Below are 27179 nucleotides of genomic sequence, written 5' to 3' on the forward strand. Positions count from 1 at the left end.
GAAAATCCCAAATTACTTGGAAAGTAAACAATACATTTCTAAGTAATATATTAGACAAAGAAGAAACCTCAAGAAAAAATATAAATATGTAACTAAATGAAAATGAAAACACAATTTACCAAAAACTACTGGAACACAACAAAAGCAGTGCCAAGAGGGAAGTATATAGCTTTGAATGCATATTTTAGAATAGGAGAAAGATCTAAAAGCAATAATCTAGGCTTCTACCTTAAGACACTAGAAAATTAAGACACATTAAATTCAAAGTAAGAGAAGAAAAGAGATGATAAAATTTCGAGTAGAAATCAATGACATTAAAAACAGGAAATCAACAGAGAAAATCAACAAAAAAAAAATTTGTTCTTTGAAAATATATGAAAAATTGATAAGGCTCTAGGAAGGCTAATAAAAAAGGACACATTTTACTAATATCTGAAAATTTAAAAATAGGGCATAGCACTTCACATCACATGGACATTAAAAGGATAATAGACAAATACAGTGAACAACTTGATGCCTACAAGTTTGATGGCCAGGACGAAATGGAATGATCCCTCAAAGACATGATCTTCCAAAATTCACACAAGAAGAAACAGACAAATAGGCATATATCTGTTAAGGAAATTGAAGTGTGAGAGAATATTTTTTTGCAGTTTTAAGCCCACAAGTTTGTGGTGAACTTTAAAACAGTTACAGGAAACTAGACCACCACCTGGACCAAGGGTCTTATTTGTGGAAAACATTTTAAATTTCTGATTCAATTTCTTCACTTGTTATAGGATTATTCAGATTTTCTGTTTCTTCTTGGGTCAGTATAGGTAGTTACCTCTTTAGAGGAAGTTGTTTATTTCATGTAAGTATCTAATTTGTTGGTATACTGTTGCTCATTATATTCCTTTAAAATCCTTTTTATTTCTATACATTTGGTAGTGATGTCCTTTCATGTCTGATTTTAGTAATTTGAGTCCCCCTCTTCTGTCCTTTTTCTTGGGAAGTCTATCTAAAGATTTGTCAATTTGGTTGGTCTTTTTAAAAAACCAAATTTGATTTTGTTGATTTTCTCTGTCGCCTTTCTTCTGTTTGAGTTGGGTTTAGGTTTATCTTGTTTACTTGTCTCTTAAGGTGGGAGGTTAAGTTATCTATTTGAGATCTTTCATTTTGAATGTAGGTGTTTCCAGATATAAATTTCCTTCTGAGCGCTGCTTTACCTGAACCCCATAATTTCTTTTTAGTTTCTTTCATCTTAGAATATTTTCTAATGTCCCTTGTGATTTCTTCTTGATCCATTGGTTATTTAGAGGTGTATTTCCTTTCCACATACATGTTTATTATTTCCCCAAATTTCCTTCTACTGTTGATTGTGGTGAAAGGACATGCTTTGTATGGTTCACTATTTCTGAATTCACTGAATGTGTTTTCATAGTCTAGCATATGGTCTATCCTGGAGAATGTGGGCATGTGACTAGAGTATATATTCTTCTGTTGGGTGGTCTGTTAGGACTGGTTAATTTATAGTGTTGATGAAGCCTTCTATATCCTTGTAGATCTTCTATTTAGCTCATTTCTTTTTAGTTCTGAATAATATTCTATTGTACTCAGTTTACTTATCCGTTCACCTCTGAAGGACATCTCGGTTACTTCCAAGTTTAGCAATTATAAATAAAGATGCTATAAACATTCATTTGCAGGTTTTTGTGTGGACATAAGTTTTCAGTTCATTTGGTTAAATATCAGGGAGCATGATTACTGAATCATAAGGTAGGACTATGTTTAATTTTTTAAGAAACTACCAAGCTGTCTCCCAAAGTAGCTGTACCATTTCAAATTTACACAAGCAATAAATGAGAGCTCCTTTTGCTCCACATCTTCTCTAGCATTTCGTATTGTCATTATTTTGGATTTTATCCACTCTAGTAAGTGTGTAGTATATCTCTTTGTGATTTTATTTGCAATTCCTTAATGATATGATATTGAATTCATGTGTTTATTTGCCATCTATATATCTCCTCAGACGATATGTCTGTTTTGTCTTTTGCCAGTTTTATTAATTGTATTGTTTCTTACTGTTCAGTTTTAAGAGTTCTTTCTATATTTTGGATAATAGCCTTTTATCTGATATGTCTTTTCTAAATGTTTTCTCCAAATCTGTGGCTTGTCTTCACATTCTCTTGACATTGTCTTTCTCAAAGCACAAATTTTTAATTTTAATAAAGTCCAGTGTATCAATTCTTTTGTTCATGGATTGTGCATTTGATGTTGCATCTATAAAGTCATTGCTATAAAGGTAATCTGAGTTTTCTCCTATGTTATCATCTAAGAATTTTATAGTTTTTCATTTTACATTTAGGTCTATAATCCATTTTGAGTTGATTTTTGTAAAGGGCATAAAATCTGTGTCTAGACTCATTTCTTTGCATGTGGATGTCTAGGTGGTCCAGCATCATTTGTTGAAAAGACTGTTTTGCTCCATTATATTGTCTTTTGTCCTTTGTTAAAGATTAGTTGACTATGTAGGTCTGTTTCTAGGCTCTGTAGTCAGTTCCATTGATCTGTTTATCTGTTCTTTCACCAACAGTACACTGCACACTATCTTGATTACTGTAATTGTACACTTTTTTGGATATATTAATATGATTTTTATTTTTACTTATATATTTATTTTTTGTTGTCATAGTTATTTGTAATTGTACACTTTAAAAAGATATATTCTTTAATTTTTGAATTATATCTCAATAAACATGTCATTTGAAAAAAATCAAAAAGAATAGTGAACAAATAAGTGGGTACACAATTACCTTTAAACCAAAAAGTAATTGCAAACCTAGATTAATATCAGTTTTAAGAATCACACAATCTAGAGTTTTGTTTTGTTTTAAAACAGCCAGATGCAACATATATTTGAGGCTAAAAAGAAGTACAGTTCAAGTATATTAGACAGAGAGAAAAGCTCAAGAAGGGATTTGTAATTATTGTATAATAAAAGGTTAATCAAAGTTTATCATCTTAGACAAAAATAGTAAATGTGCATTGACTCATAGTCTACTCTGATTAATTGAGCACTCTGCTGAGAGTGCTGTTTTTAGATTCTAAGACAACATCTGGAAGCATGAGAAAGGCTTTTGGGTGAGTTAGAAATGTCTGCCATTGTCAAGGAACTGAGAATTTATAGGGTTGAAAATGAAATCAATAGCTGAGCTAATAAAACCTAGACTTTAAAAGTTCTTCCTATGTGCCAAACATTTTTCACTCAATCCTTAGAGCTGATCTATAAAGTAGGCACTTTTGTTCTTCCATTTTATAGATGAAGAAACTGTGGCCTTGGAATTTAAATATCCTGTTTAAAATTACTTTCTGAAATGCTAGGATATGGCATTTCAGAAATCCAGCTTATTTTGTTCCTGATTTTGTACTGCTAATCACTATCCAACAGTGATTCTTATTGTCCAGGGGTTCAAAAAGCAACAGAGTGATAGACTCAAAGCATTTTTTCAATAGACATTAGACTAGGATGATCTGTGTGGTCAGGGTGGTCCAAGTTGAACACAGATTTGACAGACTATCAGGTTAAGAAATTTAGATCTTCAAATTAAGACCCCATTGTTGGAACAAAAAAAAGATGGAAGCATCATGTTGCTTGGAAGATTACAGAAATGGTGAACCTGGATAAAGGGAAATAATATAATCATCAAGAGACTGATTCATAGTAATATAGGAATCTGTAGAAAGTTAGATGTTAATACTGAGCCACCATTTGCCCAAACAAGTTCATTTTGTCTTTCACTGTTTATGGCTAGGTATGGGATTGTGTTGAATATTTTGTTCTATCTAAAATTACCAGACAAGTAGAACTATGTAATACTATATAAAAGGTAAACTTAAAAAGGAAAGAAGTCATAAGACTGCACCTGGCTTCTTTGGAATATAGTGAAACTCATCACCGAAGACACGTATTTATGATCTCTTTTATAAATAAATGTCCAAAATACATAAATCTATAGAGACAGAAGGTAGCTAAGCCGTTGCCTAGGGCTGAGGAAGTAGTGGAGGTTGGAAGATGTAGAGTGACTACAATGACTTATAGCAATTCTTTCTAGCGTAATAAAAATATTCTAAACCTAGATTGTGATAATTGTTGCAAAACTCTGAATATGTTAGAATCATTGTGTTATACACTAAAATGGCTTAATGGTTAATTTTTATGGTGTATTAAATATATCTCAATAAAGATCTTGAAAAGTCACATGTAAACATTTTTAAAACATGTGGATGTTAACAGCGGTGATGTTTATCTGGAGTATTGCTTTCACTAACAGGAGCCATATCATTGCAGTTGAAGCAGCTATTTGTAAGCAACCTCATTAGTTGATGGTCAAGTAATAATATTTTAAGTATTTCACATATTTATAGTATGTAAGGTGCTTATAAATATATATTTTACTGCTATCATGTTTTAAGGGTTTTTTTTGAAATTACAGGGTTTTGTGGTTAACATATAATGCATTACAGTTTTTTCCATCTAGAATATAGAGAAATAGGCTCTTGGATAGCAGTTCCACAGAGAATGTCTAATTTTCAGAAGTATATTAATGGTATTAAGTGGAGAGATAACTTTGTCTGTTGCAGTCAGTCTCCAATATAGCTCTGTTACATGTGAGATACACAGTTTTTTACAAATGTATTAATTATTATGATCCTGGATCATATTTTAGATAAGCAATTTATACCACATTATGTGTGTGCATGTAATGGGATGGGGTTGGGGAATACCTCATAACCCTTTGTATTGTTACTAAGAAAATTAACCTCAAAGGAAGGAAATGGCCACTGTGTCACCATAATAGCATTGACATTTATGTGCCTAACAAATCAGGGAAAACACAGTGCATGACAGAATTTGATGTCACTGCTTTTTTCTTTACATTTTCTTTCTTTTTCCTCTTCCTCCTATTCTTTGCTTAACCTAAACGCAAAGCTGCCTCGAAGCCCATTTACCACACTAGGCCGTCTACTCTAGTTTCCCTCCCTACCCTCTTGTGGTCCACATTCAAATACATCTTCTTTTCAGTAAAATCACTTACCATATCACTCCCCTACTTAAATGGATCTAAATCTCAGAATAACTTCCAAACCTGTTTTTCTGTGGCCTGCAATGCCGTGTTTTGCATGCCCCCTCTCCTTTTGCTGGCTGAGTTCTAACAAAACTGGCTTTCTTTCTGTATCCCTAACAGACCAAACATGCTCCTGCCTAGTGTCCTTAACAGTAGTTTTTCATTTCTCCTGGAATAATCTTTCCCCTCTGAATTTTCCCACTGCTTATTCCTCATTATTTTTTACATTTGAGATGAAATTGAATTTCCTTTAAAAAATCTTTCTTGTCTACCCAACATAACTGGTAGACTTGGTGTCATTGTTACCTGACTAATTTTCGTCAGAGCACTTATTCCTTGATATTTTCCTGTGATTTTGTTACCTGGCTTCTCCCACTAGATGTTCCATGAGGCTGTGCCTTTCAGAGTGCCTCATCCCCCGTGTCCACAAAAGTGCTTACACATAGCAAACATTCAGTGCTATCTGTGCACTTTTCATGTGTATTCTATTTGTCATCTGATTGCTACGTTTAGCAAAGAAAACATTTTTTTAATTAAATAGAGATTGAAAATATCCATAGAAACTAAATAATTCTCAAACAACTAAAAAAGAAAATAAAATTTAGAGAAAAATTAAGAAAATTAAGAAGTGGAATCAGTTTGAATAAGAAACTTCATACTTGTGATTCCTGAGTTTAAACTGAATTTTCAAGCTACCAAAATATGAATGGATGGATGGAGGAATGAATAGATAAATGAATTAATAGATGAATAAATCAAAATGATTCTAAGAAGCTAGAAGCTATTAAGTTCTTCATTGAGACCATATGTAATTTTAAGTAGCTGCCATTGGGAGAAATTGGTGTCTGTTACGTTAATAAAACACTGAAATTGAGACTTGAGATCTGAGACTAGATAAATGCTCACAGAATCCTGGACACACTAGGTAAATTATCCAAAAAAGAAAATTAAAATAGAAGAATCATTAACATATCAGAATGAATTATAATCGAAATGAAATAGAAATTAATAATTTAGGAATGAGAAAAAGAGAAAAATGAACCCTAATATGACCACAAGTAGCAATTAAATATCTACATTATTGTGGGCTGTATATAGTCTCTGAAATTTCTATGAGGTTTTGGACATTTCTATTTGTTGATTTATGCTTTGAAGCTTGTGTCATTGGAACTTACCATAAAATTGGGTTCTTTAGAGGTTGAAATTTTAGGAATTACTTGAAGGGACTTACTTATTTAACACTTTAAGGGTCAAAACAGGGATTGAGGAAATATACTAGCATTATTTGCTTAATAGACACTAGCTAAATCAAAGGTGGGGAGCTGTGTTTTGTGGATTAGGCCTAACTCTGTACTTTAAAAAATACTCTATTTTGTTGTGGTAAGAACTCTTAATGTGAGGTCTACCCTCTTAATAAATTTTAAGTATACAGTACAGTACCGTTGACCTCTAGAGCTCATCCATCTTGTTTAACTGAAACTTTGTTTTAGTTGGTTAGTAACTTCGCATTCCCCCTCCCCCAGCTCTTGGCAACAACATTCCACTTTGATTCTGTGACTTTGACTGTAGTAGATACCTCGTATAAATGGAATCATGCAGTATTTGTGTTTCTGTGACTGCCTTATTTCACTTAGCAGTATGTACTCAAGGCTCATGCATGTTGTCCCATATTGCAGAATTTCCTTTTTTTTTTTAAGACTGAGTATTTCTGATTCTGTGTATATGTCACATCTTCTCCATCCATTCATCTGTTGATGGGCATTTATGTTGTTTCCACATTTTGGTTATTGTGAATAATGCTGCACTAATGAACACAGGAGAACTAATATCTCTTCAAGATCCTGATTTCAGTTATTTGTGACAAGTACCCAGAAGTGGGATTGCTGGATCATATGGAGTAGTTCTATTTTGAATTTTTTGAGGAACCTCCATACTGTTTTCCATAGTGGCTGCACCATTTTGCATTGCCAAGAGTGTGCAAGGGTTACAGTTTCTCTGCATCTTTACCAACTTGTCTTTTGATTTTCCTTATTTTGACAATATCCACCATGACAGGTGTGACATAGTATCTCACTGTGGTTTTGACTTACATTTTCTGATGACTAGAGACAAAGAAAAAAATTTTAATATATCTGTTGACCATTTGTAGGTCTTCTTTGGAGAAATGTCTATTCATGTCTTTAGTCCATTAAAAAAAATTGGAATATTCTTTTTTTTTTTGACTATTAAGTTTTAAGAGTTCCTTAATTTATTTTGAAGATTAACCCCTTATCACAGATATGGTTTACAAATATTTTCTCCCATTCCATAGGTTGCCTTTTTACTCTGTTGACTGTTTGCTTTGTTCTGCAGAAGCATTTAAGTGTGATGTAATCACATTTTTCTATTTTTGCTTTTGTTGCCTTTGCTTTTAGTGTCACACCCATGTAATCATTGTCAAGACCAATATCATGAGGTTTCCCCCTGTATTCTAGCAGTTTTACTGTTTCAGTTCTAACATTTAAGTCTTTAATCCATTTTGAGTGATTTTTTGTGTGTATAATATAAGGTTTCATTTTCATTCTATTGCATGTGGAGATCCAGGTTTCCCAACACCATGTGTTGAAGAGACTATTACTTTTCCATTGTATATTCTTGGCACCCTTGTTAAAGATCAGTTGACTGGATTTATTTCTGGCCTCTATTCTATTCTCCATTGGTCTTTTGCCAGTACCTTACTGTTTTAATTACTATAGCTTTGTAATTTATTTTGAAGTCAGAAAATGTGATGCTTCTATCTGTGTTCTTTCTCAAAATAGATTTGGCTATTTTTGGTCTTTTGTGGTTTTATATGAATTATATATATATATTTCTATTTCTGTAAAAAATGCCACTGGGATCTTGATAGGGATTGCATTGAATTTGTAGATTTCTTTGGGTTGTATAGACAGTTTAACAATATTCTGCTGATTCTTGAACATGAGGTATCTTTCTCTGTATTTTTGTCTTCATTTCCTTTCATCAATGTCTTAATATTTTCAATGTGCAGGTCTCTCATCTGCTTGGTTAAATTTATTTCTCAGTATTTCATTGTCTTAATGCTATTATAAATGGGATTCTTTTTATTTATTTTCCACAGAGTTTGTCAGTAGTGTATAGAAATGAAACTGAATTTTGTATGTTGATTTTGTATCTTGCAACTCTACTGGATTTATTAGTTCTAATTGTGTGTGTGTGTGTGTGTGTGTGTGTGTGTGTGTGTGTGTGTGTTTTGGAGGAATCTTTAGACTTTCCTAGATATTAGATTATATGTTCTGCAAACAGGGAAAATTTTACTTTTTCCTTTCTGATTTTGAATCTTTTATTTCTTTTTCTTGTCTAATTACTCTGGCTAGAACTCCCAGTAATATGTTGAACAGGAATGGCATCTTTGCTTTGTTCCTGGTATTAGAGGGAAAGCTGCGGGAGTTCATTACCACTATATCTGCCTTACAAGATAAAGGCTAAAGGCTAAAAGGCTAACTTCTGCAAATTGAAAGAAAAGAATGCTAACCAGCAACATGATAAACTAACTATATACCTTTAAAATAAGTACTAAAACATTTTAAGACACTAAGTGAGAGACCTATTTTATATCCCTCTGTTATCTAACAGAACAGTATTAAACAACATTTCATCATTTTGTGTATGTATACACTCCTTTTAGCCCTCTGCTTAAGAATCAACAAAAAGAAAGAGAAAACAAAGACACAGAAAAGCTTCTGAGCATATTTGCACCCTGAGTGTTTTTTGTTTTGTTTTTGGTGGGGTGATGTGTTAGATATTAAAGATTTCCTTGCTGGGGAGTTTCTCTTTCTATGTGTGGAGGTCTTCAGGCCATTTTACAACACATTTTGGAACAAAAATTGTTGGCAGGCATGACCTCCAATCATGGTTCCATTATTTTATTCAAAGATTGTTTAGCAGACAGATCCTTTGCTATTTTTTGTAGCAACATTTAAAAAACTAGCATGAATTTTGCATGAGTTTCAGTTTTTCATGTTATTTGCTTAAAAGTTAAAGTTTGTTAAACATCATTTTTTATATGAAGATAGCAGAAATAATCATTAATTTTATGGTGAGTGTCAAAAAGCTGCTTGTCATTTAAAAATTCAACCAAGGGTTTCCAAGAACACTTGTGTTTGTTCCCAGTCTTCAGTCATAATTCTGATACCCTGCTCTTGTCTTTTACATAAAATGGGCAACTAGAAGCTATATTAATACCTTATTTTCTTCAATCTGATGACTGTTCTTTAAATTAATGGCTGAGTAATTGTTATTTCTAAGCCTACAATTCAAGTAACCAATTCTCATATTTTTTTTCTGAAAATTAAAAAAAATTGCTCTACAAAAGAATGTTAAATAGAATTGTATAAATTATTTTCCTATAGTAAGCTTGAGTCAGAGATGCAGTTCCAAAATTGCCTCATGTCACATCTTTCCCTTTCCCTTTGATGGTTTGACAGTTAGTTTGCATTATTTTATGCTAATGCCCTTCATATTCAAAGGTGATGCCCCTTCTAGTATTGCGTGCCTTGTGTATATAGATGGGTGCCCTTCAGCCCTTTTCGTTTGGATTGTATTTATTATCAATTCCCTAATTCACAAAAAGGAATACCATTTTGGGGCCTATTGTTACCGAAAAGTTTTTACTGGATATCAAGTCACTCCAGGTCATATAGAAGCTGTTTATATATCAGATTATCAATCTTCCTCACAGATACGAACTTATATATGAGTTACTTGTGATTATTATTTTTGTCTTGTAATAATACAAGAGAAGCAGGAAAAATGCTACCAATACAAAGCTGTTGTACATGTGGAACTTATCCTTGCTTGTATAGAAGTTTCACTTTGCAACCTCCTAGGTTATTATAGTCACTGTTTTGGCTCTTAATGTTGTCAGGTTATACACAGATGAAGCAAAAAGCTATTAAACAGATAAAATGTAAATAGAAAGGAACAGTAAAAGAAAGAATAAGTTAATGAGATGAGGAAAGAAGTACATATCAGATAATTTAAATTGTTCATCCCTCTGCCATACTTAAGTCTTGTAGTGGGACTCCTGACTTCCTTATAAAACACAAAGTATCTTTGAGAAAAATTAATATATTTAAAAGTAATTTTACATGTATTTTAAAAATTCTAGTTGCAAGTATAAATACTCATATTCAATAAACAGTTGAATTTTTAAAATTGTCTACCAAAAATGCAGAACACTATGTTAACTATAGTAGAGGATACAAAGATTTAAAAGACATATTCCCCTATCCTCCAAAAACAAAGACTTACTGAAAGAGTTAAGATAGACCACTATAGCACAAGCAGAATTCTTCACAAATTGCATGAGCAGATTTTGTCTCACTGCTGTAAGTCAGTGCTTTCTGTCATGGCACAAATCAATAGTAATAAAATTTGTGAAATTGCTGAGCTAAATGAGAGAGTTTGTAATTAGCAGAAACTATATTCCATTTATATTATCTAATTACAGTAATAAAAATAAAATTAAATTATTAGATATCAAATATTGAATTTATATAAAACTTATATATAATATCTTTAAAACTATTCCATTGATGGACTTGAGCTTGAAGTCTATGAGTATAAAATACTTATATCAGATGCAGTAATTTTTAAAATATGTCCACAAATCCTTTGATCCTCTTACCTTCTAAAAGTGTGGCCTAATTCTCCTCCTTTTGTGGGGTGGACTTAGTGACTTACGTATAATGAATAGAATGTGACAAAGGAGATTATATGTGACTCACAAGTCTCCATCACAAAAGATACTGTATCCTGCTCTGGGCTCTCTCTGTTAGAACACTTGATCTGGGGAAAATCAGCTGCCATATCAGAAGGCCATTTATATGTATACCAAGCAGTTGCTCTGAAAGGCCTTCTGCCAGCAGCCAGTAAGAAGCTGAGATTGTTTGTCAACAGTGATGTGAATGAACAGGAACTGAATCCTCCAACTCCAGTCAAGCCTGGATGCCTGCTACCCTGGCTGACACCTTGACTGTAATATCACTGGAGCACTTGAGCTACAACCACCCAGTTAAGCTACTCTTGCATTTTTAACCCAAAGAAACTGTGAAATAATAAATATTTATTGTTTTAAAACCTGTATTTGTTAGAGTAATTTGTTAGGTAGCAATAGGTAACTAATACACCAAGTTTTAATGAGTATCACTTTTAAGTCTTAATAGTCTCCAGTAATAAGTAACTTAGGCTGAAAAACTGCTAAAAATATAAAACTTTTTATAGTGATTCAGATACTCTCAGTAGTTGAAACATTTGATGCAAGAATTTATTTTCCCATTTCTTTCGTTGACAGATATAAACCTGATTGTGTGTGTGTGTGTGAAAATGTAAATGGACTTCAAATCTAACTTAATTTTTGTATCATTCTATATTTCAAAACTGTGATGAAACTAATTTACAGAAGAGAAGCCATTCTGCTTCTAGGCGGAATAGCCTTAAACATGCCTATCAATCAAAAGATGGATTGAAGTATCTGATGTATGTGTATAGTTGGCCATCCATATTTGTGGGTTCCACATCCACAAATTTCACCAGTTAGAGTGAAGATATTAAAAAAAAATATTCCAGAAAGTTTCAAAAAACGAAACTTGACTTTGCTACTCACAGGCAGCTATTTACATAGCATTTACATTGTATTAGGTATTTTAAGTAATCTACAGATGATTTGAAGTATACGGGATGATGTGCATAGATTATATGCAAGTACCACACCATTTTATGTAAGGGACTTGAGCATCTGTGGATTTTAGTATGCACAGGTGGTCCTGGACCCGATTTCCTGTGGATATGGAAGGATGACTATAGTCTGAATTTGGAAGCCTCCACCCCTCAGCACGATCTGTGTCTACTCGGGCCTCTCATTCTGGCTTGTAGCTGCCAACCATCTTTCTCTGTGCTCACGTGGCCTTTTTTAGTGTGTGTGCAAGGAAGGATGGAGAAAGCGATTTCTTTTATGTCTCTCTTTTAAGGACATTACTCCTGTTAGATCAGGAACATTTTATTTGTTTTCTGCTCTGTTTTGTGTCTGTTCTCAGTTTTTGTTTCTCTGTTTCTTTTTTCCTATTTTTTTCTTAATTATTCAAATACTTTTTATAATCTATTTTGTCTGTGGATTTTTAGTCAAACCTCTTTACATTATATAATTATTTTCTCCTGAGATTATAATATAAATCTTTAATTTTGCACAATCTGCTTAATATTTTCCCACTTCACAGAGGATACAGAAAACAGAAGCCTAAATGGCATGTATTGTGGTGTGAGTTCTGAATTGTATGTAAAGTGCTATCTTTCGTGGTGTAATTTTTATTCATATTATGTGTTTTGGTTTATGTTGTTGGCTTTGTGAATGTTGTGCTGTAATTCTCTGGATTCTTTTGTAGGAGTGTTGATATTTTTGTCCTAACGCACCATTAAAATATACTTTCTTTTGTTCATCCTCCAGAGTCCTCAAGCTTTTTTTTTTTGCCAGATATTAGCCAGATTTTAAGATCTTACCCTAGCATATTGACAATTTCTTCAGTGTCTTTATCTGAAAATGGGGTTAAAAATAGTATAGTATTTACTTTGTAAGATTGTTGAGAGGACTAAATGAGATAATTTGTTTAAAGTACTCAGAACAAATTGACATATAGCAAATATTTAGTAAATATTAGCTGTGTTGTTATGATTAGTGGTCAATAATATCTATCTTATAAAATCATCAATATTAAAGTAAATGGTAAATACATATATACTCCAGTAGCTACCACATGGTAAGGGCTCAATAAATGACAGCATTTGTGTTATTCAAGATGAATAATCTTTTTATAGGTGTTGATGCAAATGAGGCCTTTCAAACAAATGGGAACAGCATGAGCCAAAGATAAGAGGTAGAAGTGTATGAGTCCTGTTTGGAAGTTGTAACTATTTTAAGTATAGGATTCTTAAAGGGAATAATGGGAGTGTGGGGAATACAGGGAGGAAACTGAGGGAGCAAATAATGAGGAGAAAGTCCAAGTTTATTATCAGCAGCCCAGCATCCACACTGGAGAGTGTCCTTGAATTGGCTTAGCTCTTTCTAGAAAATATATTCTGTAGACACATATTTACTGAAAGACTGTCATGCACCAGACATTCTTTAAATTGCTTAGTATGAGTGATGACTAAAATAGGCAGAGTTTCAACTTTCATAGAGCCTTGGGGATCTCTTAACCTAAGTTTTAACAAAAGCATTTATTATAAATCTACCAAGTCTTGGGCATTGTACTAAGACCTTTATTTCACTTAGAACAATGCAGACAGTTCAGTGTTTCTCTCCCACTTCTTGTCTATTATTGGGCAGTGTCCCTAAAGCCCAGATGGCCATATAATTTACAAACTGGGTCACTTCTGAGACTGTTAATGCTTACTGTTAATAAAACTTATCAGGACAATGGGCATAAACTGGGACTTTCCATGGCAAACCAAAGTATGTACATAACTCGTTCCCTTTACATAATAGTGATTTCTTTAGAGACTTACATGTCAAAAGGCTATTGCCACAGATTTTTTTTTCTTAATGTTTGGCTTACCTATTGTGGACATAATAAACATTGATTCCCCAAGATTCCCTCCTTAGTTCTCTTGTCTTTTCTTAACTATACTAATAATTATTCCTAAAATTCTGTGCTGTTGGCTTCAAAGTGTTTATCTCCAGATTTGCCGTCTCTTTCAATATTTAGATTCTGCTCATGTATGTCCCTGCTTACTGGACATTTCTAGCCACTAACTGCTGATACCAGCTGCTGACTTTATATTTTATAAAACCAAATTTCACATATTGTTCTTTTTTCACATCTGCATCTTTGATTATGAAATTCTTTTCTTTTTCCAGAGAGTGCCTTGTTTCCTGTTCTTTTAGCCACACATTTCTTAAATTCATTACATTTTCTCACATAACCAAAACATGGGCCTTATAATGATACAGATACGAAAACAACATCCCTCCTTAAGAATAAACCCAGTTGTTAACCTTCCCCAGAACTTGCTGACAATCATCTACCTGAGCCAGATGGGCTGAAATATCTTTCTTCTATGATTCTAAGGTTCTCTATGTATACTTCTATTGTAACATTTGCCATAGTATTTTAAGGATATCTGCATTACCCATTTGCTTTCCCTACTAGACTTACAATATCTTTCTTTAGACCATAGGATTCTTGAGAGGCAGCACTATTTTTATTTTTTGAAGACCCTGGTTCATTGTAGATACCCACATATTTATTCAACTAAGTCAAATTGAACTTTCCCTTATTAAACTGTGACCAAAGGAGCTGACCTTATTTTCGTCATTTATATATAGTTTTGTCACTCAAAAATTGTGCCTGGAAATTACGCAGCAAATCATTTATATCTTGGCTGTAGCATCATAAATGCAGTTAGAAGTAGTTGGAAAATTGTATTGGGTAAGTAAACAACTATAAAAGCATGCAAGGCTTTGTAGACTACGGCAAGGAATTTGAATTTTATCATGAGGACATACATAAGCTGTAGATCTTTATAAGACACAGTTTTAAGAGATTACTTTGGCTTGATCACTTGTGTCTTGGCAAATGCAGAGACTACTTAAAGATACATTGCAAATAATCAAAGTAAGAGTTGACAGAAGCCTGAAGTAGAGGGATAGCAGGGAAATGGAGGAAAAAATCAGTTAATTTGAGCTTCATTTTTGAGGTAAAATGTACAGGACTACTTGGTAAAATTGACACAGTAAGACTAAGTTATTGGGGGTTATTTGTTAAAATAGGGAGGGCTGATTTTAGAGGGGATTGATTACTGGTAGCAAATAAGATCTTGGTTTTGAATTTGCCAAGTTTGAAAAATATCTATAAGACTTCAAAGTGGAAATGATAAATATGAGAGTTATTATCATAGAGATTGATATTTAAAGCTGTGAGCATGATTCATTTAAGAAGAGAAAGTAGAGAGAGGGGGGTAGAAGGGACCTGGTATCAAGTCCTCAACAACTAAGAGATTTGGTGAAAAGAAAGAGCCTGCAAGTGAAACTACAAAGAAGCAATCAGAAAGCTGGAAGGAAAATCAGGAGAGCTTTAGACAATGTAGGGAAAAAAGAGATATCTTCAGGATATCATGGGAGATTTAGAGAATCTGAAAATCAGAAAAAAAAAAAAAAAGAAAAGATTTCCAGCAGAAATAATCAGGTGTGTTAAATGCCATTGAGAGTTCAAGAAAGATTAAAACAGAAAAAAAGTGTCCTTTGTATTTATCACCACAGAAGCTTTTGGTAGGGACAGTTTCAGCAATTGGGGGGAACAGTATAGTTGAAATCTATATCTAAGTGAAAGATTGATAGAAAATAGAAAAATTAATAGACAGTGAAGAAAAGGGCATAGTACAGGGAGACAACTCTGTCAATAGCTTTTACTCTAAAATTGAACAGGAAAAATGAAATGGTAGCTAGAGAGCATTGAGGGTCAAGGGAATGTTGTGGTGCCTGCACTGGTGGTGGGAGAGGTAGTTATGGTGGTTTAAACATGGCTGTGAATGATTCACTAAAGAGTGGATGATAAAGGAGAAAGTTAAGATAATTGCAGAAGCAAAGCTAAAGGGAGATGGGGCCAAAGCACATGTGAAGAATTTGGCTTCTGCTGAAAGAAAGGATGCTTCCTTCATTGTGTCAGGGTAGAATAAGATGTATGAACATACAAACAATTTTATAAATTTGGTTACGGAAATATGAGAGCTCTTCCGTCACTTGGCTTCTATTTTTACTGTAATGAATGAGATGAATTGTAAAGTCTTTAAACAAAATATGCATACAAAGAAGGCTTTTCTGTGTGTTCTGTGATATACTTTCCAGTGGATGCTGAGGAGTGTGATCAAAGTTCTTTGCCGTGCTTTCCCCACTTACCACTAAATGATGTGGCTATTTGAGCACTAGGCCATTGACAGAATTAAAGAGATAAGATAAATTCCTTGTTTTCCATATCAAATATAATGAAAAAATAATAAATAACATATCATTCTTACTCTTTGTCAAGCAGTGTTTTAATAATTACATATTGTGTAACTTGTCAGTCTTTTTGCATTTCATTAACTCATTTAATCCTGTCAGAATGCGTAAGTTGGGTATTATTGTATCTATCCACAGTGATCAGACTAAAGCCCAGACAATTAAGTAACTTGCCTAGACCACACAGCAAGTGGGAGAACCAGGTTCAGATCCAGCCAAGTCGTCTCCAGATGTTAGGCTTTCGCCACTGCACAAGAGTTACTGATCTTGAGCAACAGATTCACCCTTCCATTCATCTGCTCATCCATCCGACTAATATACACATTGGCATTTACTATTTAGTTAAGTCCTCTGCCCCACTTAAAAACAAACAAACAAAAACTCTACTCTCTGCAAATTGCTGGGAATGGAGGATCAACAACAGCAACAGCATGATCCCTACTGCTAAGGAGATGATACCTAGTTTGCTCTTATAGCTAAGAATTACTACATGGAGCTTTACTATAAACGGAGCGTGGTAAATTCTATACAGGAGGGACTGGTATGAGGATTTTGAAAATATATTAACTCTTGCTTAAAGAATAAAGAGAGATGACAAGTGAAAAGACCTTGAAAAATGGATAGAATTTGAATATATGTAGCTAGGGAAAAGAACATCCTTGGCAAAATGTAAAATAACATAAGCAAAGGCCCAAAGATGGAAAGATGTAGCGCGTGTATGGGGGTGGAAATGAAGCTTTTTTCCTATACTATAGGATCCTAGGCTTAGAGGTGAAGAACCGTGAATGTTTTGTTTTCCTTTGTTTCAGTGGAAGGCATGACATGATTAGAATCCTAACTTAGAAAGATGAATTGTATAGCAGTGAGTGATATCTAAGCAAAATAGGAAACTGGGAAGTTTTAAAAAAAAAATGCTAAAGGAATTATGTTCAGCCAACCACTGAGAGCAATGTCAATCATCAGCCACAAAGTAATTATGTTTAGTACATACAATAAAGTACAGCTTCTGTCTTATAAGAGCTTCCAGTTTCAAACAAAGAGGCAAGACTTACTTATATTACACTGTTAAGGAGCAGACGTATGTATACTGGTAACTGTGATACTGTGATTTGTAACAGGAAAAATATACTTGGTCTTAGCCCCCAGTTCTGACATAGAGCTCATAACTTCCTAAATGGTGGGAGCAGAGCAGCAAAGATGTCTTTTGTTATGTTAGTGAGGTGACTTTTTGACCACACCTAAGGAGCTGGTTTCCAGGTGAACCAACCAGGTGATTAGAGAGTTGGAACTTTTAATCACATGCATGTCCTCCGGGGAAGGAAGAGGAGCTGGACATTGAGTTTAGTTGTCAATGGCCAGTTATTTCATCAGTTGTGTTTATGTAATGAAGCCTCCATAAAAACCCCAAAGGACTGGGCTCAGAGAGCTTCCGTGTTTGTGAACATATGGAGATCCTGGGAAAGTAGTGTGTTTAGAGAGAGAACATGAAAGCTTCTCCCTCTTCCCAAACCCTTGCCCTGTGCATCTCTTTCCTCTTGTTCCTGAGTTACATCCTTTTATAAAAACCAGTAATACAGTAAGTAAAATGCTTCTCTGAGTTCTGTGAGCTGCTACTCTAGCAAATTAATTGAAACCAAAGAGGGGTTCAGTGGAACTTCCAATCTACTGCCGGTTGGTCAGAAGCACATGTGATAAGATGGACTTACAACTGGTCTCAGAACAGGAAGAGGGCGGCAGCCTGGTAGGACTCAGCTCTTAACCAGTGGGACCTGATCCTATCTTCAGATGGATAGTGTAAGAATTAAACTGAATTGTAGGACACCCAGCTGGTGTCAGAGCATTGCTTGGTGGTATGGGGAAACTCCACTCCACACAAATCAGAATCAGTGACCAGAAACTTTAGGAACTTTTTAGAGTTTTGTTTTCTATCCCTGATCTTTTATTCTTGGCCAGCTTTCCCATGTCAAGGTTTATACGAAAAGTCAAATTTACCCAAAAGAGTACTTTTTCTAAAAGATAGTTTTCCTATGTCACACCCTGCCTCCTCTAGACTTGAAACTCTGGCTTTTGTCCCTCTGAGTCTCTAGTGCCTTGCTTTGGACTCAACCTCTTCATACTTATTTCTGGACACTTTGGCTTTGTATCCTAGTGGATTACCCTTTCACTTGCTAGCCTTGGCTTTCTACTTAGCTCTAGACTCTGCTTCCTTTTCTAACGTTAATATTCCTGCAGCCTCTGGTGGAAATCCTGCCTTTATACTTCTTTCCTACTGCCAGACTAGGCCACAGGCCCTGCCCTTCTTCATGGCCACCTTACCTTCCAGAAATGGTATCATCAGATTTGGCATTTGATATAAAAAGACTTTAAGAGGATCTTCTATTAGAAAATATAAAATCTTCGTAGACTAGAGTTAGCAGGGATGCAATTTTATTTTATTTTATTTTTTTCTTTTTTGGGGGAGGTAATTAGGTTTATGTATTTATTTATTTATATGGAGGTACTAGAAATTGAACCCAGGACCTTGTACATGCTAAGCAAGCACTCTACCATGGAACTATACCCCTCAGAGGTACAATTTTAATTGAGAAAGGGAATCAATCAAACATGGGAAACATCTTATATGAAGATTAATAAGCGTATTTTTTAACCTGTTTTTTGCAACCTGATCCTAAACTCATCAACAGGTTTGTAAGAAACTAAATAATGAACAATAATGTGATTCAAGTTATTATATTAGTTAAGTTGGCCCTGACAACAAATAGACCCATATATATATAAATATATATAAAAATTAAGCATAAATGCCATTTATTTCTGGCTTCCATAAGAGTCCAAGTTGGATAATCCTGGTCAGTGAGCACTTTTTCAAGTAGTGATTCAGGGAGCCAGAGTCCATCTACCATGTAGATCTACCACCTTCTAGGGATCTATCCTCCTTTCTGTATGGTGGGTCAGAAGAAGAAAGAGGAGGCACATTTGTTTATTAATAGCCTTGGAAATGACACACATTGCTTCTGCCTACACTGTCCTAGAGAAGACTTAGGCTCATGGCCACACATTAGTAGCAAAGGAGGCTGAGAGATTTAGTTTCTACAATTGTGTGTCCAATGAAGGGAGAAGCAATTTTGATGGCAGCTCTTAGTTTTCACCCGAGTTAAGAAAAATAAGGTAAAGTGGATTACAAAATCCTTTGCCAATATGATATAATAACTTTGTGTAAAAATAATGTATATGATTAAGTACTAAGTTTAAGATAAAATGCTGCTATTAAGTCAGTGCAAGTTAAATAATTATGAGAGATAATACAGGAAATATAGAAATCAGTGCATTTCTTTGTTAAAATGTTTCAGTAATGATTTTTCTCTCCGAAATCACTTACATCACAAATTGAAAAAGAACATCAATTGGGAAAAATGCTTCTTAATAAAGTAAATAACAGTTTCTTGTCAACTTTATTAATGTAGCTTTCAAAACAATTGGGACAGAAAATAAACTGTGCTTAGCGCTTGTATAATGGATTATGTTTGTCTGCTATGTGATGTAGGTCAGAAAGAGACTGAAGATGAAATTGAGGATGAAGAATCAGATGTCAGTTTTAGGATATCGGCGTTCAAACTACCCATACACACTGCAGATTCACTGAAGTATGCTGCAGTATTGAATGAGAAGCAACGAGATTATTTTCCTGCATATGCCCAGCCATTTCCTACCACTCATCAAAAACCAGTAATTAGAAAAAAAGACATGCTGTTGGAGAGAAGTGTAAGAAGAGAGTTTTTTACAACACAAAGAGCTGGTATGAAATTCCACGCGCTCCATGATAGTGAAAAATATTGCTCAGAACAAAAGAAGCAAGAAAGCCATAAAAATAAAGTAACAGCTGTAAGCATGGCCCAAGTGGCCCAAGAAAGAGTTAGATTAGCTGTTCAAGAAAATTTAAATAATAAAATACATGCTACGCAAAAACTAAGTGCAAAAGATAATGAGACAATTCAGGATGGTTTACGACGACTTTGGCAGGACAGATCCAACTACCTTGAGAAAGTTAAAGAGAGGAGAGCTCTATTTCTGGAAGAAAAGAAGCAAAGGGCTAAAGACCGTTTATTAATTCAAAACTTAAGTAATGAGCGCACTCTTTTGATCAAAGGAATCACTAAAATTGAAAGATTAGGGAAGAAGAAGGATGTCTTAAAAGAGAAACGTCTGATCGTTCAGCAAAAACTGAAAACTGAGAAGTATCAAAAGGATTTGCGTAAACAAATGAAGGAAATTAGGTAGGTACAGTTTTGATACAATAGAAGCTTTTAAGACATCAGGGAGGAAGAAATTTCCCTCTCCCCTCTAGGTTCTCCTGGCTGGTTTAAGAATTAAGTTGACAAGAGACAAATGAACAGGAGAAAACCAAACAAAATTAAATAACATCTATACATGGACGAGACCCAGGCAAACTGAATAACTCTCCAAAACAGCTGCAGCCATGCCTTAAGTCCCATATTTAGCTAAAGACAAAAGGAGATGTCGAGGGTGGGAACCAACCATGAGAGTTTACCAGGAAAAGCAGAGTAAACAAGGGTAAGGTTGTAACACAGATCTAAGTCGCTGTCTTCTCCATTGATAGGTTTCTAGAGGTTGGCTCATCCCCCTCTTGCTCAACTTACAGAGTTGTGAAATAGCTCAAAGACATTGAAAGACACAGATAAATCTGAAGAATGCACTAGACAGGACTGCCAGTAGTTTTTTGTTTTTTGGGTTTTTTTTACCCATTTTTTCCCTCACGTGTGTCTTTCATACACTTTTTTTCTGATATTAGGTTGAAGCTTATCAGCTACAGTTTTATCCAGGTGATACTTTAAGTGGCCAAACTATGAATACATATGTTTAGGGCTCATATAGAAATACTTAAGAGGTCATTGTAACTGCTTATTTCATTTACATTTTAAAATACCATTATTTGAAAAATAGTTTGTACTAGAGAAAAGTGTAAAATAAGAAAGTATTTGCTTTTTTCTAGTTATAAGCAATTTTTAAACTACTTACTAAGGTACTTTATAAAATATCCTTTTAGGTATAAAAATATTTTATGTTTTTCTCCTCCAAAATTGAGAAACATTTTTCTTAATGGGTACTTTGTGTGTGTCTGTATGTGTTTGTGTTTGTGTGAGTGTGTGAGAGAGAGAGATTTTGGAAACTTTTTTGTAACTTGATAAAAAATATATTTTGGAAAAGATAGTGAAAGCTAGTCAGGTATATCAAAATACACATCTAGTGCAAATCAATGTTAAAGAAATTTAATCAGCTTAGTTTTATTACAGCAAATTCAATGTCTGGCCATCATTAATTTGTAAGGTGTACAGAGTCAAGGGAGCTTCCTAATGTATCTTAACTAAATTATCTCCTCTTGTAAGCTGCTGCAAAGATATCATCCTTGAAAGTGCACAGGAGTAAGGCGATGTTTTGGTTATGTCAGCAGTATATCCTAAAAGGCACTATTGAGTTCTATTGTAAATGTTTTCAAATAAAATTAAATATCAATGTGCAGAAAAGAGCTTTGACTCAGAAAGGTAAATTCTGTCTAGTGACTTCAGAGATTTTCAGTTCTTTCTCTGCCAGTTGATTCTTTGTTAACGTATCAAACGCTTCACCTAAAAGCATTCTGATGAATTTTAATAACTAGTGAAGTCATTGCTGAGAATATAGCTCCCTGATCCTGCTCTGGAATAAGAATGAATGAAGAAAGGGGAACCATGAAGCTCTAGTTTAGGAAGTTGACAAAATACCCACAGGGGTATTTAAGATTGAATTACAGAATTGGAAATGGAAGAAGATATGTATCAGGTAAAAGCTTGTCATAAGTTTCCCAAATATTCTTGTCTATACTCTAAAAAAGTGATGATCCTGCTCAGGGCAGAGCAGCACCATGTCCATTTTGAAGTAGAGTATCATTTAGCATGGAAGATCTGGCATCTCAGATAGTTACCCAATTACATCATCTTCCTATCCAAACACCACCTCTGACCTCTCCTTCTCAGCAAGTTACTTTATCCCAGAATAATTTTAGGCCTTCAAGCTTGAATTTGTTCAACTTTATGTGTATATATATGTATATACTTGTATATATATATGTGTGTGTGTGTGTAATTATACACATCCTGTATTTATCCTCATTTCCTTGTCTACTGTCTCAGGATTAGGTTCCCATTTTTCTTTTAAATGCTAATAATCATTCTACTTATGCCCTTAGTAAGCCTTGAAACTGGTAATGTAAGACCTCTGCACTAGGCAGAATTATGGCCCCCAAGAAGATACCATGCTCTGATCAATCTCTATGAATATGATAAGGTACTGTGGGTAGGGGAAATTTTCCCTCTTTCCCCTCTTAGTTCTTTTGGCTGTCAATTAAAATGGCATAAGGCAGATTAACAGGAGAAAATCAAATATATTACATGTTCATGGGGAACCCAAATAAGTATGAAGAATTCCAAAGGCAAGGTGAGGTGTATACATACGCTGGACTAAGGAGAAGAATGTAGGAATCTAAGGCTTCAAGGGGAAGGTAATTTACAGGAAGATTTAAAGAGTTACTGTTCAGTAAAAAATGTTTACTGGGCCATCTAAAGACAATGAGGCACAGAAAGGACTTTGATTAAATGGACTTTGCTAGGTTCCTCCCTGTCTACCACACCTAATACTTTACTATAGTTCTCTATGGTGATAGCTTCTTCCTGGGACAGGCCTCCTATTTTAAATTCTTTTAGGCAGTAAAGGGTATGTTCAAAGGTTCTTTTGGGCCTAGATTATTTTCAGCTCAAAATAATCTGCATACCAGAGTGGCACATCTTGGGGAAGCCTGCCCTTAGTCCCATCAATACTACATTTATGCATATGCTACCTTTTGTGGCAAAGGGACTCTGTACATCTAATTGAGGGTACTAATTTACTGTCTTTAAAATAGGGAGATTATTCTGCATTATTCAGGTGGACTCAGTGTATCACATGAGCCTCTAAATGCAGAGGCAGAAGAGAAAGAAAGATTCAAAGTAGGAGAAAGATTTGACATGCCATTGCTAACTTAAAGATGGAGGGAGCCATGTAGAAAGAGAGAAGGACGTGAATTCTGATAATGACCAGGAATCTTGGAAAGAGGACCTCAAGACCTGTATAAGAACCATAGACTCAGTTGACATCTTGATTTCAGTCTTGTGAGAACCTGAGCAGAAAACCCAGCTGAATTATGAGGTGCCTGGACTTTTGACCCACGGAAATTATTAGATAACAAATGGTTGTTGTTTGAAACCAATACATTTTATGGTAATTTGTTACACAGCAATAGGAAAATATAGACTCTAAGTTTGTTTTTCCTTTCCTAAGATCTCTTTGGTTATTCCAGTGTCTTTGCATTTCCATATAAATTTAAATTTTAACACATTCAAATTACCTAAAATGCATTTAAAATAAATGTTAATCTAATTATATGTATTTTAAAACAAATTAAATGTTAATTTCTACCCAGAAGGCTCTTGGCATATTAAGTAGAATTGCATTGAATCTATAGATAAATCTGGGGAGAACTAACATCTTAATAATACTGTCTTCCAGCCCTTGAACATGGTATAACTCTCCATTAATTTAAGTCTTCTTTAATTTTTTCAGCAATATTTTATCATTTTCATGTATAGGCCTTGCATATTTTTTTATTAAACTTATGTCAAAGTGTTCATGTTTTTTGATGGTATTATAAATGGAATTTCTTTCTTAACTTTATTTTCCAATTGTTTCATTCTCCTATATGTAAATATAATAGGTTATTACGATTTTTGTTCTTTAATTCTTTTAAATATATTTTTTTACATTTGGCCCATAGTTTATAATTGTTATCTGCAGGAGGCTGTTTCAGTACGTTTCTTAGATGTAATTAGTACCATTAAATACATGTGCCATGACTTCTACTCTGCTACATGTCCAGTTGTGGCTACTCTCCAAAGCTCCAGATTTTCAAAATAGTTGTAGCTAATTTTTATTGAGTGATTATTAAATACTGGCCTTCCTCTAAGGATTTTAAATGTATTAGCTCATTTACTCCTTGTTAAACCCTATGAGTTGGATTATTCCTCCTTGAAGATGAAGAAATGATGCATATAGATCTTAAACAACTTGCCCAGAATCAATCAGTAGGTTTGCAGATGTCAGTTTCAAACCCAAGCAACATAGCTTCACTATGTGTACCAAAAGCCATTGTTTCTCTATATCCAACTCCATGGGCATCACCATATGGATAGTCAGGTTCTTTAAACTCGATACTACTAAAACAGAACTCTAATCTTTCTCCCCATCTGGCTGCTCTTCCTACATTTCCTATCCTGATGAATGTCAGTATTATCCATTAAATAAAATAAATTATTAAGTGCTAGGTACTCCTCTGAGGATTTTAAAAGTATTAACTCATTTAGTCCTTTACTAAACCCTAGAAGTTGGGTTATTCCATTTTTAAAGATGAAGAAAGTAAAGTGGACAGAACTTAAGTAACTTGTACAAAATCACATAGTCAATAAGTTGCAGACTTTCTAGACTTAGGCCTCTCTCCCACTCCCCAAGTCCGTGTTTCTGCATACCCCTAAATAAGGGCTCCATGATCTGGTCTATGTCTGTTTCTCTGGACTTCTTCGCTCCACTATTCTTACCAGACTGTATGACCAAGACAGAGTGTTGTCACTTCTCCAAGCGTACCGAGCTCTACTACCCTCTCACCCTTTATTTTAGCTGCTCATGTTATATAAACAAACATGCACAAAAAAATGTTCGTCCCTTCACTTTCTGCCTGAAAAATACGTGTTTCAAGAGTAAATTCAAGGATTATTTCAACTCTGAAGTCTTTCTTGTCTTCCGTCATGCTGTTCACCAGCTTATATTTACTAATTTGTTTGCCATGCCTTACTCTGTCTTGTTACATGTTGCTTTCATTATGGTACTATCATATTTCATTTATGTATTCATATACCTTTATTTCTCTCTTACTTTCTAGAAGCATCTCACATTTATGTTGTGCCATATTAATCTTTATGTTTCCAGAATCCAGGGATAGTGCCAAGCATTACAATACGTAACTCTTGAATGAGTGAGGATAATGAATGAATTCTCCTAAGTCCCATGGCATTTCCCAGAGTTGACAGAGTAGCCTGGTTCACCTTCCTCTAACTTATTAGGAGTCTGTGTTAGTGCTGCTGTCTTCTAGTGCTGCCATAACAAAATACAACAGACCAAGTGGCTTAAACAACAGAAATTTATTTTCCTACAGTTTTGGAGGCTGGAAGTCCAAGATCGAGGTGTTGTCAGGTTTGGTTTCCCTGAGGCCTCTCTCCTTGGCTTGAAGATGGCTGCCTCTTCCCTGTGGCCTCACGTGGCCTTTGTTCTGCGTGTGCGCATCCTTGGGATCTCTTCCTCTTCTTATAAGGACACCTCTTAAAGGCCCTTTTCCAAATGTACTCACGTTCTGAGGCACTGTGATTTAGTACTTACAACATATGAATTTGTGGGACACATAGTTCAGTCCATAATAGAGTATTAGAAAGAGCTTGGATTTAGTGAGGCTTAAGTAAAAGTTCTGCAAACCATAACATAGTTTGGTTTAGAAGCTTCTTTGGAAATCTAAGCCAGAGTTTGTAAAAATTCTGTTATAGCTAATAGAAATCTTAGAAATACTAGCCCAATATGAATATTATTGAATGATATAATAAAATTTTATGCAATAAGTGGAGTTCTTTTTTCTCATTTGTGTATTGTCTATTTTGAAGACATCTAACTGTCATTAACAATCAGATTGATTGTTATGGTTTTAACCATTTAAAAATTTCTCATTCTGTTACCTTTCTTTTTTCTTCTTAGGGCTCAGGAAATACATAAAAGACACTGTGAAGAAAAATTTGTCAATGATATGATTGCTTTTCAAAAAGCTTGTGAAAGATTTCAAGATGCAAAAACAAGAGCTGCAACTGTGAAAACTAATTTAGGCTTTAAAGTTCCCAGTGGAATGACACAGTGAACTGATACCAGATCACATTCTATGGTCATTTTGAATTATGGTCATTATTTTTAATTACAGGACTTAGAAATAATACCATGAAAGAAGAAATACTCTATGATACAAGATGGCTTTGTATATAAATCTTCTAAAAATATAAAGAATAATTAAAATGTTTCTCTTCTTGGTCATAATTTAACTTAAGTCAAGTTGACTTCACTCACCCAGAGTTTCCTTATATAGCCAGAAATCCAAGGAACAGTTAAAACTGATTTAATTTATGGCAGGAAATATTTCATAGGCATAGCTTATATTTGATATTTTGAGTACAGCAATTTGTAAGCAATTTTCAGTTTCTCTGGCAACCTTAGCATAGTAATTTCTGCCCAGCTGTTGACTTTTATTAACACACTGTGTTCTTTGATTAGTTTCATTACTTGCTTTCATATATTTAATTATATTTCCTGTTTATTTGGCTAAAACAATTTCTGAATTTCTTTTTTCAAAATAAGGGCTTCAGCATTATATCAGTGACTCATGTTCCTATAAAATTCAGAAAATTTAAAATATGAAAGGAAAATTAAACATTCTCATTAACTTCCTTGGAGACTGTGAGATATTTATATATTTAGTTTTGATGTGTTTGCCTTTTACATAAATCTGGGGACAGAGAGAAGAGATAGAGACAGAAAAAGGATGCATATACTTGTGTAATTGTGATCATAAAGTACACAGAAATGGTATGTGTCTATTTTAAGTCTATTTAATATTCATAGTGTAAAATTGGAAAAATAAAGAACAATATAAAAAGATATGAAAAGCCTTTGTGAAATTGTAGTCAGTTTTCCATGTATTTTCATATATCTAGAAAGATGTGTCTCACAGTTACTATGACATGCTCACTTAATTCAGCGTCGCTAATGCCATTCATAATTTCTCTTTAGCACTCATCAGTTACAGATACAGGTTTTTTAAAGTGCTCCCTTTTAAAATTCTCTAATTTTAT

At 34.2% G+C, this 27179-nt stretch overlaps 1 protein-coding gene across 3 annotated transcripts in view; it reads left to right on the forward strand.

Annotated features, from left to right (window-relative positions):
* Positions 1 to 26971, forward strand: part of LRRIQ3 (leucine rich repeats and IQ motif containing 3) — a 131420-nt gene extending 104449 nt beyond the window's left edge. For 2 of the 3 annotated variants that reach the window (XM_010963458.3, XM_045522938.2), the window contains 2 exons: positions 19703 to 20432; positions 26038 to 26971. In XM_010963458.3, coding sequence (XP_010961760.1) covers positions 19703 to 20432; positions 26038 to 26194 — 887 coding nt within the window. In that variant the 3' untranslated portion in view covers positions 26195 to 26971. Of the gene's footprint in view, positions 1 to 19702; positions 20433 to 26037 lie in introns of those variants that run through there. The other variant, XM_074376242.1, reaches the window with a different exon arrangement.
* Positions 26972 to 27179: the final 208 nt, after the last annotated feature.

The sequence above is a fragment of the Camelus bactrianus genome, chromosome 13 (genome assembly GCF_048773025.1).
Source record: "Camelus bactrianus isolate YW-2024 breed Bactrian camel chromosome 13, ASM4877302v1, whole genome shotgun sequence".
In the NCBI taxonomy this organism is placed as follows: Eukaryota; Metazoa; Chordata; class Mammalia; order Artiodactyla; family Camelidae; genus Camelus; species Camelus bactrianus.